The sequence below is a fragment of the Heptranchias perlo genome, chromosome 4, assembly GCF_035084215.1.
Source record: "Heptranchias perlo isolate sHepPer1 chromosome 4, sHepPer1.hap1, whole genome shotgun sequence".
Classification (NCBI taxonomy): Eukaryota; Metazoa; Chordata; class Chondrichthyes; order Hexanchiformes; family Hexanchidae; genus Heptranchias; species Heptranchias perlo.
In genome coordinates, this window is record NC_090328.1 from 88179605 (window position 1) to 88195619 (window position 16015).

At 41.3% G+C, this 16015-nt stretch overlaps 1 protein-coding gene across 1 annotated transcript; it reads left to right on the forward strand.

Moving 5' to 3' along the window:
- Nucleotides 1-903: 903 nt before the first annotated feature.
- Nucleotides 904-15767, forward strand: kcnv2a (potassium channel, subfamily V, member 2a). Its single transcript, XM_067982328.1, has 2 exons — nucleotides 904-2223; nucleotides 15489-15767. The coding sequence occupies exons 1-2, from the start codon at nucleotides 904-906 to the stop codon at nucleotides 15765-15767; spliced, it is 1599 nt and encodes a 532-aa protein (XP_067838429.1).
- Nucleotides 15768-16015: the final 248 nt, after the last annotated feature.

The following is a 16015-nucleotide window of genomic DNA, read 5'->3' on the forward strand; positions in this document are numbered from 1 at the left end:
GATGGCACAAGATCCACTTCCAGGGGTGGCCAGTGACACTGAACCTAAGGAAGCTACCTACTATAAAAACCCCAAAATATACCACCTGGATAAAGGCAAATGTGGATAGGAGGAAGATAGTAAACAGGATTAAGTTACAAGAGCAGTCGTGGACAGTCCGTGAATTGTTGTCAATATGTGTTAACAGGGTACACTGTACTTACTATTTCACATCAGTTGGAAGGGGAAAAAGAAAAGGCCAAACATTGCAATTTTTTAATCTTCATAACTATAGTTCCTTTTCATCTTGTTTGTACTGAGTGGCCTAGTTTCAGGATTACTCTTACTCATTCTTGCCATATAACCATTGCAGAAACCCTATTTGGATAGTAGAAAATAGAGGCACACATGTATTATACACACAGTCTTATGATGCACTGAAATCACAGCATGCATTATTAATTCAAAACAAACTTTTCATTATCTTACATTGTAATGTCACTATTGAGCACTTACTGATGTCAGTATGCTGCTATCAAGTTAATAGCATAAGGAGTCCTATAATAGATTATTGGTAAAACTGATAGGTTAGGGATGAATAGCATAATTTCCAAGATTGACAATAACACAAGAAATACTTTGTCTGAGCTGTTCACCACCCTGCCCCTCCAGCCAAAAAATAGATTGATCAGTGAGCACAAATCAAATATGTCAGTGGCAGTGGGAGGAAGCAGCTGAAATAGGATAATATCTAAATCACCACCTAAGCTCTTAGATCCATTCTGTCAGCACATTAATGGGGTCAGCAGCATTTCTTGAACACGTCTTTAGTACTTTCTGGTTTAGTCAACCTAATGCAGTTCAATCCACTTGCCACTTTGATTGACCGGATAAGTTCTTTTCAAGAAGCAACAGCAGACAGAAATGTTAAAACTCAAGCAAAGACGGCAGAGTCTGTTTGCAAACTGCAAACTAGGAGAGAGTTTAAATACGACTAAGCAACAAGGGAGTGACTTGGCATTTGTGAAAGAAAACTCCTTGAAACCATGGAGCTCCATGCAAGATCTTGGGTCTGTAATCTATGAAGTTAAATATGATGATGATTCTGATTCTGATTCTGGTGAAGAGTTACCAACTGTCCCCCAGTACAAACCAGGCTCTTCTACAAATGATTATAAGTTGAATGTTAACGTTGGAGGCAAAATATTCTGGATCAGCTACCGTGCAGCTGCCCGGTTTCCCAAGACCAGAATTGGAAAATTGGCTACTTACACTGATTCCATGAGGAAATTAGATCTGTGTGATGACTACAATGTAAAAAACAATGAATATTTCTTTGATCGAGATCCTGCAATTTTCCACCATATCTTTAACTTCTACAAGGCAGAGGTTTTGTGGATCAAAAATGAGCTCTGCCCCAGAAACTTTATTGAAGAGCTCCACTACTGGGGTATACGGATCAAAAACAGTAATAGGTGCTGCAGAATCTCCTTTGAAGAGAGACAAGATGAGTTGAATGAGCAGCTAAAGATACAGCGAGAGCTCGAAGCTGAAGTTGAAATGGAAGAAGATGAGGACCACTTCAGAAATTTGCTGTATGGTCACCAGAGAAGAATAATCTGGAACTTAGTGGAAAAACCTTTCTCTTCGGTTACAGCTAAGGTGATGGCAGTGGCTTCCAGTATGTTCGTACTAATCTCCATTGTAGCCATGGCCTTGAATACAGTTGAAGAAATGCAGTATACAACTCCAGCTGGCCAAATGAGTGGACATACCTACATGGAGCATGTGGAAACCATTTGCATCATTTTCTTTACTACAGAGTACCTGCTAAGAGTAGTGTCCACGCCAGATATTGAGAAGTTTGCACGAAGTGTTCTAAATACAGTTGATCTTATCGCAATCCTCCCCTTTTATCTCCAGATCACCCTAGAATGTTTTGAGGATGAAGACTATGGGAGGCATGATCAGGATATCGAGAGAGTGGGCAGAGTGGGAAAAGTTGGCCAAGTGCTGAGGATCATGAGACTGATGAGAATTTTTCGGATTTTAAAACTTGCCCGGCATTCCACTGGACTGAGGGCATTTGGTTTCACATTGAAGCAATGTTACCAGCAGGTTGGCTGCCTTTTCCTCTTTATAGCAATGGGCATATTTTCCTTTTCTGCTCTGGTCTTCTCTGTTGAACATGATGTCCCAGGGACTAATTTTACATCCATACCCCATGCCTGGTGGTGGGCTGCGGTGAGTACAATTTAACAATTCCTGAACTAATGGGGAAGGGTCACTTTGTTTAATAAGTAACTACCTTCAAGGATAAAAGTGGAATGCGAGGGATGAGGTATCGCTAAATTCAAAATATCTTTATGTGATGATTTGTGAGGACAATCAATCTAGGGGCATCAATTTTCTCTATCAACCCTCTCTGGTTAGGTGCATGGGTCAAATGCAGAGTTAAGCTCCCTCTACTGTGCCCTTAAAGTATGTCATGACTGCGACCACAGAAAAGTGTTATGCATCTGGCCTATGCTATGCTAATGTGGACTTCACGTTGACCCAAATGTGAATTTTCTCATTTTCCCTCAAACCATCCTTATAACTCCTTTGATTGGCACAAACAATTCAGTGTCAATTTGTACCAAATTGTGGACTGTTTTGTGTTGAAATTGTTATTTTATATTGTATCCTTATTAATAGCAGGGAGAAAGGACTGCCATTATCAGTCCATAAGAGGTGAGGACAACAATGGGATGGAGAATGAACCAGCAATTAAGGAAAATTATGGAAGAAGATTTTATGAACACACGAAATGAGTCACAGCAAAAGACCAATACTTTCCTCTGGGAAAAGAAGGCCTCCTGACATTTAACCTAGTTCTGCCCTTGTGTAATGTATACCCATGACACTGGTCCTCCCTAATCTATCTAATTGAAATAATCTGTCAAAATGAACACAGTCTATTCCCTTCATTATTTTAAGAACCTCTATCAAATCATCCCAGAGTCTACGAATCTTTAAAGTAAACAGACCCAGCTTTTTAAGCCTATCTGGGTAACTAAGATTTTTTCAGCTGGTAATCGTTCTTGGAGCCCTCGTCTGAAATTTTCCAATATCACCCATCATCTGAGAGGACCAAATCTGGCCACAGTATTCTATGTGAGGTCTAATCAAAGTCTTACATGAGGACAAAATTATGTGTTTTGTTTTATATTGAATTGTCTTGGCAATGCAACCTAATACTCTATTTGCTTTGGCTACTGCTTCGTGGCATTGGTCATGAACCTGAAGAGAATTGGGTGCTATAACACCAAGGTCTTTTTCTTCTTCAACAAACTTCAGTTCTGTACCCCGTATGATATAAATATACTTTGTGTTGATCCTGTGCACGTGCATAACACCACATTTATCGACGTTAGATACCATTTGTCAAACAGGAGCCCATTCGCCATCACATCAAGATCTGCTTGCAGTAGTTTATTCTTATTCACGGTCTTAACACTTGCACAGATCTTCGTATCATCCGCAAACTTGCAGACTGTTCCCCCAACACCTACATCCAGGTCATTAATGAAGATAGTAAAAAGCAATGGCCCTAACACTGATTCCTGTGGGCCATAACTGGTAACCGGTCTCCAAGCAGATTCACAGCCATTAATAACAACTTTCTGCCTGCGGGGATACAGCCAATTCTTAATCCACTGCAACAACTTACCACCAATTCCACAAGATTCCATCTTGTAGAGTAACCTGTGCGGTACCTTATCAAAGGCTTACTGAAAATCCAAGTGGAAAATGTCTACTGGGCCATCCTCATCCACCAACCTAGTAACTTGTTTAAAAAATTCAATCCAATTAATAAGACACGACCTTTCTTTTCCAGAAGCTGTGTTGAATGTCACTGATAATTCCTTTTCTATCCAGGTGACTATAGAGAGCACCTCTTATGATCCCTTCCAGTATGTTACCTATGATTGAAGTCAAAGTAATGGGCCTATAGTTCCCTGGATCTTGTCGCACTTTTTGAAAATCAAAACTACATGAGCATCCTTTCAGTGCAAGGGAACAATCCTCAACTCTAGCGAGCTGTTAAAGATATGGGTAAGGGGCTCGCAAAGCACAATCCCATCTCTTTAAGCACCTTCGGGTCAATGTCACCTGGACCAGCAGCCCAATCTATTTTGAGGTTTCTAAATCTATTCAAGCTGATATCCTCAGCTATTTTAATTTGTACAATTTTCGTGTCAACAATGCAACTCATTGCTGGTAATTGAGCGTCATCCATAGCAGTGAAGATTGATGCAAAGTAATCATTTTAAACTTCTGCCATGCCCTGGTAATCTATTTGAATCTGTCCTGAGGAATAATTCAATGGCCTTATGCCAACCTTTAACGGCCCTCTGACTCCTGACAGAGCTAAAAAGATTTTTTATCGTGATTACCACAATTGTCCACTATCTTCTTCTCCACTGACATTTTAGCTGCTCTAATAGCAGCTTTTGTTGCACGATACACATCTTTTTTAAGTCTAATTTGTCCTTGTACATGACCAGTCAACCATTTTCGCTGTCTTACCATGTGTCCTTCTTTTAACTTTTGGGACATATATGGCTTCCTTGTGCTTTAATATGCTTTTATGACGCCGGTTAGCCAAACATCAGTAGTGGGGAAAATGCTAGGGTCTATTATAAAAGATGTGATAACAGAACACTTGGAGGGCATTAACAGGATTGGACAAAGTCAGCATGGGTTTATGAAAGGGAAATCATGTTTAACAAATCTACTGGAGTTTTTTGAGGATGTAACTAGTAGAATAGATAGGGGAGAACCAGTGGATGTGGTGTATTTGGATTTTCAGAAGGCTTTTGAGGTTAGTGTGCAAAGTTAAAGCACATGGGATTGGGGGGAATATACTGGCATGGATTGAGAATTGGAAACAGAGAGTAGGAATAAACGGGTCTTTTTCCGGGTGGCAGGCAGGGACTAGTGGGGTACCGCAAGGATCAGTGCTTGGGCCCCAGCTATTCACAATATATATCAATGATTTGGATGAGGGAACTAAATGTAACATTTCCAAGTTTGCAGACGACACAAAGCTGGGGTGGAATGTGAGCTGTGAGGAGGATGCAAAGAGGCTCCAATGTGATTTAGACAAGTTGGGTGAGTGGGCAAGAACATGGCAGATGCAGTATAACATGGATAAATGTGAGGTTATCCACTTTGGTTGTAAAAACAGAAAGGCAGATTATTATCTGAATGGTGATAGATTGGGAAAAGGGGAGGTGCAACGAGACCTGGGTGTCCTTGTACACCAGTCGCAGAAAGCGAGCATTCAGGTGCAGCAAGCAGTTAGGAAGGCGAATGCTATGTTGGCCTTCATTGCAAGAAGATTTGAGTACAGGAACAGGGATGTCTTACTGCAGTTGTACAGGGCCTTGGTGAGACCACATCTGGAGTATTGTGTGGAGGAAGGATGTCCTTGCCATGGAGGGAGTGCAACGAAGGTTTACCAGACTGATTCCTGGGATGGCAGGACTGAGGTATGAGAAGAGATTGGGTCGACTAGGCCTATATTCACTTGAGTTTAGAAGAATGAGAGGTGATCTCAACGAAACATATAGAATTCTAACAGGACTAGACAGACTAGATGCAGGGAGGATGTTCCCGATGGCTGGGGAGTCCAGAACCAGGGGTCACAGTCTCAGGATACAGGGTATGCCATTTAGAACCGAGATGAGGAGAAATTTCTTCACTCAGAGGGTGGTGAACCTGTGGAATTCTCTACCACAGAAGGCAGTGGAGGCCAAGTCATTAGATGTATTCAAGAAGGAGATAGATATATTTCTTAATGCTAAAGGGATCAAGGGATATGGGGAAAAAGCAGGAACAGGGTACTGAGTTAGACGATCAGCCATGATCATTTTGAACGGTGGAGCAGGCCCGAAGGGCTGAATGGCCTACTCTTTCTCCTATTTTCTATGTTTCTATGTAAAGATATTCCATTTTTCTTCAGTATTGGTAATTTCCCAACCTAATAGAGTTGACCAATTGACCTGATACAAGTCTTTGGCCATTTTAATAAAGTTTAACCCTTTTAAAATCTGTAATTAATATTGAATTTTCAGTACCTTTGGTTCTACTGATCAACTAAAATCTAATAATATTATGGTCATTATTGCCCAGATATTCTCTCACATGGAAATCTGACAATGTGTTAGGATTACTGCAGAACACTAAATCAAATATATGACTACCTCTGGTTACCTTATTAATGTGTTGAGTTCAGAAACAGTCTTTGTATGATTTGCATAAATCTTTTAGCTGTCCTGCGCTCAACATTAGATAGCTCACCATTGTGCCATTGAATTCTTGGCAAATGAAAATCCCCCATCAAACAGACATCACCTGTTTCAGAAGCTTTAGTAATTTGTTTCCAGAGCGCTTCATCACAATGAGCTCCTTGACCTGGAGGTCTATAACAAGTACCAATAGTCAGTCTTTGCCGCTTGAACGCAGATAGCTTCAGCTTTCTCTGATGTAACAAAATCATATCTTTCTAGAGCAGTTAGGTTCGCATTAATAAGCACAGCCAAAGTGGTTTGACTAAAATCAGTTGATCTCTTCTGGCTTATGTGTGCTGTTTTTCACTTTAGTTTTTGTTTTCAATTCCACTTTTTGTTTCACACACTAATTCCTCGACAGTAGTCACTGTTCAATTTTGTGTCTTGTTCCTTTGTTTCATGGTGTTAATGGTTTTACTGTTATTCAATTGTTTTTTCCTTCACTGTCTTTTTTATACATCTGTTTTCCTCTAACAATGTAAAAGGCCAATGTAAAATATGAACTCCCATCTAGTGTGGTGTTTGCTTTTACAACTCAGGGCTTGAAAATCCTGGACTAGCACCAGCCTATCTCTGCCGTTCTCATTTATTCATTATACCATTTTTTGCTCTGGATTTTTCCATTTGCCTTTCATTCTTTCTATTTGATTCTCTCGGCACAAACCACTTCACCTGTAACCTACATTTTTTAGGCCTTTTGTCCATTCATAAAGATAGATGCAGGTTTGTTGCTGTAGTTACGGTGAGATCATAAAATGAGTGCTCCAACTTCCCTCTCTGCTTCAGTGTAATTTTGCATACCTATACATCACGCTTCATTTTCTCTTTAGGTCCTCTTTCTTTGCAGAATGAGAGAGCAGGTAACCTGCTCTTAGGTGTGTTCTTAAAGCTTAAAGTCACCTCCTGACTCTAAACCTGACTCTAAACTTTCTGAACTAGTTAATAATGCACCAATATAGTCAGGCAGATTGATTCCTAGTTTACTTTGAAATGTTATCCAGTCAGGGAATAGACTTGACAAGAAGGAGGAAGCTAATGAATTCTTACAGGTAGTCAAAATCAACAGCTGGGCAAGGGATGCCACTGGCCTTCACTGGCAGGGCCACCTCAACAGAAGACCCAACTCTGGCACTTTAGCTTTCATGCCAGCTCCATAGTTCTTGGCTTTCATGTTAATGGCAAAGCATTCAGAGTATCCTTTGCCTCAGTGTCATTCTCTTTTGGCACAAACCACTGCTCTATAATGTTACTCATATCCTTCTCCCAACCAAGGGAAGAAATGTTGGTCATCTTATGGTCTTGTCAGTATCAAATGGCTGCCAGAGTTGATACCTCAACCATTAATTCTCAAGTAATATACTTTTGGATTGATTTTAATGTTCCTTATAGCCAAGGATTCTGTTTATGACTTAGGGCCTAGCTCATCCATTACTTCCAAAATATGATTCTTTGTGGAACATGGACAATATAGAGCTGATTTTCTTAGCTCCAGTGCCTCAGGAGTGCCCAAGAAATGGTGCAGAGAATCGGCAATGTGGGCAAAGGCCCATGGTTCTGGGCCTTCAGTTCCATAGCACTGCTCTAAATGTCATGCTTCTCAGAAGTCCCTGCTGCAATGTAAATGTAAATTAAATGTAAATATAAAATGCAATGTAAATTAACTTACTCAACCATATTTATGACATTGGATAGACCTGCGATTTGATTTCCAGGCACAGTGCCAGTCACAGGTCATGTGCAAGCTACCCCATAAAACGAGGGCACTGTGAAATGCAAAGTTCTTCTTGAGCACTGTGGCTTGACTCTTCAATTGCATAGGGAGAAAGTGATAAATTAGTTCTTTATTCACCTCATAGGCTTTGTCAAAAATAATTAAACTTGGGAGATGTTTGAGAGGGGTTTAGATGCTGGGAGGAAACCCTATTGTGCAATGGGGGGTCGCTTTTGGAACCCCTCTTATTATGTGTTGCCTGGATATTCTGCAGGATGCCTGAGCAGTCAGACAGCACCAGAGGAGGAGAGCTCCAACTAACAGGTACCCAGCTGAATGGGTATATCATCTCCAAAGGAATTTTTTTGAACCAAAGCGAACCACAGTGCTTGCAGAGGTTCTGTTTCAGTCGCGAAGTGAGCAGAGAATTGTACCATCTGTTAGCAGAAACCTGCAACCTCGTTCAAGAACTTTTTTTTTGCTACTGGAGGTTTTTTAAGAGGCTACAGGTGGCACAGCCAGCTTGCTGTCCATCGTGGTATCCAGCACAATACCAATGTATTGTTTGCCAGGGCCAACCATCATGTAGTTTTATCATAGATGCCAGGGAGCAGCAAGTCTTGGCTTCTACAGCCTAGTAGGCCTCCCCTAGATTCAGTGAGTCATAGGTAAGACCCATGTGAGGCTTTGTGTTCCTTCCATGAGAAATGTCTCTGACATGAATAGAAAGAGGTAAACGTGCAACTTGTGTACGACCACCAGCATAAAATTATGCAGGTCAAGGCCAGGTTCCCTCGCAGTTTGCATGACTCTATACTCAAGCAATCGCCCATCCCATCATTGTTTGAGGAAGTGCAAGGAACAAGTGGCTGGCTGCTAGGAGACCTTGGCAACCCACTATTGCCGTGGCCAATGACATCACTGTGGGCTCTTTCACTGTTGCTGAGCAGCAGCATAACAAGGCTCATGCCTCAGTCACTATAGAGAACACCACTGGGATGCTTAAGCAGAGATTCAAGTGCTTGGACCAATCTGAAGCTGTCCTTCAGTATAATCCATTGAAGGTTTCCAGGATCATTATAGTATGTTGTAACCTGCATGACATTGTAATGGTGGAGGAATTCAGTTTAATGGTCAGGAGGCACTAGGTGACACTTCTAGCTGGCAACTGTAAGGGTGTTGACCTCATCTCAAATCTCAGGGATAGGGTCATTGGAATAATGGAGGCTGGGGTGGGGCGGGGGCGGAGCAGCCATGGCTGGAGAGGTGCAACAAAGACAGTAGCCCCATTGAGGTACTTGAAGATCAGTGTAACACCCTGCCACTCCAAAGAGAGAGCTTAAGGCCCTTATCAGGTTCAATATTAAATATTACAAAAATTATGTTTGTCCTTGCAGGGAATGTGTGGCCAACCCGCTTACAGTGAGCGCTCCTGTAACTCTGGTGGGAGTCCAGTAGAACCCAGTTGCACTGGCTCTCAGCGGTTTGCAGGTTTTTCCAACCAGCCTGGTAAGGGGCGGAATCTCTGCCCAACCCTTCCAAGGCAAATGACATCAAGGGGTCAGCCCCAGGGGTAGGGACTCCCTATGTTGGGAGTTTCCACTTCCCTGACTCAGTCAGGACCTGGCGTTGCACTGGAGCCTGGTACATCAAGTGATATTAGGTGTACTGACCTTCAGGTGGCCCCACTGGGAAGGGTCCAAGCCAGGGAAGTATCCTGGACCCTTGATGAATTGCTGGAATTGTTTTTTTACAAAACAGGGGGCCAATGGAAGTCTGCATGGGAACCAGGAAGTGGTGGGCGGGGGGGGGAATATAGCCTGAGCAAATCCTCCCCCAACCGAAAGCGGTCCAGTTATATGGGGCAGTTAGGAATCAGTGAGCCACCTGCCAGCGATGGAGGACACCAGTTTGGGTGGGGGTGATGAAAGCCATTGTCCTGCCTAATATGAGGTTAGACTTAATTTAAAACCTGCTTACATCATTTACCTCTGCATTTTATGCAAAATTTAATTTAATAATGAAATTATTAACTCACAATTTTTCTCTTGTATGCAATAGTGAATCACCATTCCTATCTGCTTCCCCGCTTAATCTGTCTGACATGTCTTTTTATTGGAGATTAGTTTTTATACCTTTTCCTTGTCCATCATGTTTATGAATGACAGCTACTATTGGCTTGCTCCTTTATGGTCATTCACATTTCCTGCTGAGATGACAAGTGATAAGAAATGTCAGATTCACCTTTTATGCTCCTCACATTCACGCTCTCTTCTCTCCAGCGGCCTCATATATGAGTGTCAAATGCAAGGTTAGATCCAGCTTTAAAATCTACTGTACTTTTATAATGAGGTTTAGATATTGCATTTCAAAAAAGAACTGTTGAGAAATTCATAAATTAATTCTAAAATTTGATTCAATACCTCAGAGCATGATTTGAATTCACAGCCTCCTGCACACTTTCTACTTACTGGTTGAGCCACCTTGGCCCATTGAGCTAATTGGGCAAATAGAGAACAATGACAATTATGACCTTAATGGCTTCATGTTATCTATACAATACTTTTTATCATTGTAAAAAGGAATGAGGTGATTTGGTTGGTTGTCAGGCTAGCTAAGACAACTGTGAAAGAATGATCTTTGATTAAGGAATTAAAAGCATAATTTTATCTGAAAGGTGAAATCAACAGATGAAAGTGAAAATTAATCTGAAATCTTGTTACTAATGTGAAGTAGAAGTTACAGGTCTGAAAGAAATATTCTAAGAAGAATGCTCAAATTACAGTATACAACAATGAATTGCATTTCTATAGCGCCTTTAACATTGTAAAACGTCCCAAGGCGCTTCACAGGAGCGTTATCAGACAAAATTTGATACCGAGCTGCATAAGGAGATATTAGGACAGGTGACCAAAAGCTTGGACAAAGAGGTAGGTTTTAAGGAGTGTCCTAAAGGAGGAGAGGCAGAGAGGCGGAGAGGTTTAGGGAGGAAATTCCAGAGCTTAGGGCCGAGACAGCTGAAAAAAACGGCTGCCAATGGTGGGGCGAAGGAAATCGGGGACACACAAGAGGCCAGAATTGGAGGAACGCATTGTTCTCAGAGGATTGTAGGGTTGGAGGAGGTTACAGAGATTGGGAGGGGTGAGGCCATGGAGAGATTTGAACACAAAGGATGAGACTTTTAAATGCACAGCATTGCCAGACTGGGAGCCAATGTAGGTCAACGAGCACAGGGGTGATGGGTGAATGGGACTTGGTGCGAGTTAGAATACGGGCGGCAAAGTTTTGGATAAGCTCAAGTTTACGGAGGGCGGAAGATGAGAGGTCGGCCGGGACAGCATTGATTAGTCGAATCTGGAGGTAACAAAAGCGTGGAAGAGGGTTTCAGCAATAGATAGGCTGAGGCAGGGATGGAAACAGCTGATATTACGGAGGTGGAAGTAGACGGTCTTGGTGATGGAGAGGTTATGGGGTCAGAACAGGACTTACAGTACAAATAATTCTGCATCACCTCCCATATGTTTATTTCCATTTATAACCATACACTACAATGGGAGCCAGCACTTCAGCAAGGCCCCAGAGTTGATATGCCACTGAAAAAAACACACTACCTGCTGTGTACTATCCCTGGGTACATACTCAGACTGCAGAGTTTTTCAGGGTTGAGTAGCTCTAGATCGGCTCCCATATTGATCCAAAGTGTCAAATCTTAATGCAGTTATTGAACCAACTCTGGGACACCCACAGCCTCTCTGTATACCTTATGTTACAAAATGGTCGAGGAGGGAATGACCTGATTCTGTATAAAGTACACCTCAATCCCTTTGTTTTTTTAAAAAAACTAAGTAGTATCTCCAACCTTTAGAAGACATCCTCCTTTTTAATCTATTTTCAGCAGTGAAATCCCATTTTTTCAGGATTCCACTTCCCTCTCAAATTATTCCAATAGCAAATTATTTTGCCTGCAATAGTATGGCTATGAGTATGCTTATGGCAAAAGTCACAACCTTAAACAAAACATCTGTGCTGTTATATGAACAGTCCAAGTGTTTTATGTTGGCATTGGCTCTAAATAAGAACATAAGAAACAGGAGCAGGAGTAGGCCATATGGTCCCTCGAGCCTGCTCTGCCATTCAATAAGATCATGGCTGATTTTAGACATCATCTCCACTTTCCCGCCTGATCCACATATCCCTTGCTTCCCTTAGAGTCCAAATATTTATCTATCTCAGCCTTGAATATACTCAATGACTCAGTATCCACAGCCCTTTGGGGTCGAGAATTCCAAAGATTCACAACCCCGCGAAGAAATTCCTCCTCATCTCAGTCTTAAATGGCAGACCCCTTATTCTGAGACTATGTCCCTAGTTCTAGATTCTGCAGCCAGGGGAAACAACCTCTCAGCATCTACCCTGTCAAGACCCCTCAGAATCTTTTAAGACCGTAAGACCATAAGAGATAGGAGCAGGAGTAGGCCATTTGGCCCCTCGAGCCTGTTCCGCCATTTAATGAGATCATGGCCAAAATGATTTTTACCTCAACTCCACTTTCCCGCCCTTTCCCCATATCCTTTGACTCCCTTGCTGATCAAAAATTTGTCTAACTCAGCCTTGAATATATTCAATGACTCAGCCTCCACAGCTTTTTGGGGTAAAGAATTCCAAAGATTCACAACCCTCTGGGAGAAGAAATTCTTCATTTCCGTCTCAAATGGGCAACCCCTTATTCTGAGACTATGCCCCCTAGTTTTAGATTCTCCCATGAGGGGTAACATCCTCTCAGCATCTACCCTATCGAGTCCCCTCAGAATCTTGTATGTTCCAATAAGATCTCCTCTCATTCTTCTAAACTCCAATGGGTATAAACCCAACTTGTTCAATCTTTCCTCATAAGACAACCCTTCCATACCCAGAATCAACTCAGTGAACCTTCTCTGAACTGCCTCCAATGCAAGTATATCCTTCCTTAAATAAGGACACCAGAACTGTACGCAGTACTCCAGGTGTGGTCTCACCAGCACCCTGTACAGTTGTAGCATGACTTCCCTGCTTTTATACTCCATCCCCCTCGAAATAAAGGCCAATATTCCGGTTGCCTTCTGGATTACTTGCTGCACCTGTATGTTGAATTTTTGTGTTTCATGTACGAGGACACCCAAATCCCTCTGTACGCAGCATTTTGTAGTTTTTCTCCATTTAAATAATATTTTGCTTTTTTATTTTTCCTCCCAAAGTGGATGACTTCACATTTTCCCACATTGTATTCCATCTGCCAAATTTTTGCCCGTTTGCTTAACCTGTCAATATCCCTTTGCAGACACTTTATGTCCTCCTCGCAACTTGCTTTTCCACCTATCTTTGTGTCGTCAGCAAATATGGCCACAATACACGCTGTTCCTTCATCCAAGTCATTGATATATACTGTTGAGGCCCCAGCACCGATCCCTGCGGCACCCCACTAGTTACAGATTGCCATTTTGAAAATTATCCTTTTATCCTGACTCTTTGTTTTCTGTTAGTTAGCCAATCCTTTATCCATGCCAGTATATTACCCCCAACACTATGAGCTCTTATCTTGTGCAGCAACCTTTTATGTGGCACCTTATCAAATGCCTTTTGGAAATCCAAATATACTGTATCCATTGGTTCCCCTTTATCCACCCAGCCCGTTACCTCCTCAAAGAACTCTAATAAATTTGTCAGACACGATTTCCCCTTCATAAAACCATGTTGACTCTCCTTGATTGTATTATGTCCTGCTACTACTTCCTTAATAATGGTTTCTAGCATTTTCCCAATGACAGATGTTAGGCTAACTGGTCTATAGTTACCTGCTTTCTGTCTGACTCCCTTCTTGAATAGGGGTGCTACATTTGCGGTTTTCCAATCTGCTTGGACCTTTCCAGAATCTAGTGAATTCCAGAAGATTACAACCAATGCATCCATTATCTCTGTAGCCACTTCCTTTAAGACCCTCGGATTCAAGCCATTAGGTCCAGGGGACTTGTCAGCCTTTAGACCCATTAGTTTACCTAGTACTTTTTCTCTAGTGATAGTGATTGTTTTTAGTTCCTCCCTCCCCTTTGCCCCTTGATTATCTACTATTATTGGTATGTTATTAGTGTCTTATATTGTGAAGACAGATACAAAATATCTGTTCAATTCCTCTGCCATTTCCTTGATTTCCATTATTATTTCCCCAGTCTCATCCACTAAAGGACCAATGTTTACTTTAGCTACCCTCTTCCTTTTTATATACTTGTAGAAGCTTTTACTGTCAGTTTTTATATTTCTTGTTAGTTTACTCTCATAATTTATTTTCTCCCTCTTTATTATTCTTTAAGTCATCCTATGCTGGTTTTTAAAGTTTCCCAATCTTCGGGCTTACCAGTAATTTTTGCCATGTTGTATGCTTTTTCTTTTAACCTGATACCATTCTTGACTTCCTTAGTTAGCCATAGTTGGTTCACCCTTTTTGTGGAGTCTGTGCTCCTCACAGGGATATATTTTTGTTGCGAGTCATGAAATATCTTTTTAAATGTTTGCCACTGCTTATCCACCATCATACCATTTAATCTGTTTACCCAGTCCACTTTAGCCAATTCCACCCTCATTCCTTTGTAATTGCCCTTATTTAAGTTTAATACAAGTTTCAGACCCAAGATCCTCACTCTCAAACTGAATGTGAAATTCTATCATGTTACGATCACTGCTTCCCAAGGGCTCCTTTACTTTGAGATCATTAATTAATCCTGTTTCGTTACCCATTACCAGATCCAAAATGGCCTATTCCCTGGTTGGTTCCCCAACGTATTGGTCTAAGAAACAGTCCCAAATATATTCTATGAACTCCTCCTCAGGCTATTTTTGCCAATTTGTTAGGTTTCAGTGAGATCACCTCTCATTCTTCTAAACTCCAGAGAATATGGGCCCGTTCTACTCAATCTCTCCTCATAGGACAACCCTCTCATCCCAGGAATCAATCAAAGTCTCCCTACTTCAGCATAAAAATGCTGGACTATATCACCTGGCAGTATCTTTCCACAGAGGGTTCTATCTTGATTCATTTTCTGTTGCCCCATCTCTGCTATCCTTTATATTTGTCCTCCATTAGTGGGTTTTTATCTTACCCCTTCCCCATCTTTACAAACTGGTCTACCATTTCTAGCCTTTTCTGTAACTGAGATCTAGCCCTAATCTTCCATTTCTATCCTCCATTAATAGATTCTTCTCCCTTCTCAAATTTCCCAGCTCTGCCGATCTCCATTTAGTAGATTCTGTTCTCTTCCCTCCTCAGCTTGGTCTAATCTTTTGATCCAATGCCCACCTCTTCTGAAACCATAGTTTAATACTCCCACACAGTTGATAGCCCCTAAGATTAATGCATGATTTGGAGTCTGTTAAAAACATTGACCATTTTATCAAGATACCTACTGAATAAGGATTTTATTTAATTACAGGTTAGCATTTCCACAGTAGGCTATGGAGACGTCTGTCCAGAAACAATCCTTGGAAGGACTTTTGCTTTCGGCTGCATTTCTTTTGGAATCATTTTAAATGGTATGCCAATCTCCATCCTCTATAATAAATTCTCAGACTACTATTCAAAGCTCAAAAACTATGAATATACATCAACATTAAAGCAGAGAGGCCAGTTTAATTTTTCAGAAAGAGCACTGAAGAAGATGACGGAATGCTGCAAAGGGGTCCCACACCACCACTTGCCGAGCGAGTACTAAACTTTCCTCCGAAAATGGCATACGGATGATACAAGCTTATTTTTTTCCTGAAATAGAACAGTGGTTTGAAGAAATATTCTATCTTCACAATCCAGGGAACAGATCGGCACATTCCCTCGAAAATGGAGGAAAAATACAACTAGAAGTATTCTGAATATAGTTTTCATGGTTAAATATTATAGCAATTCAATGTATCGTGCAAATATTTTCAAATATTATACTCGTTTTTAGGATTATTTGCCGGAGAG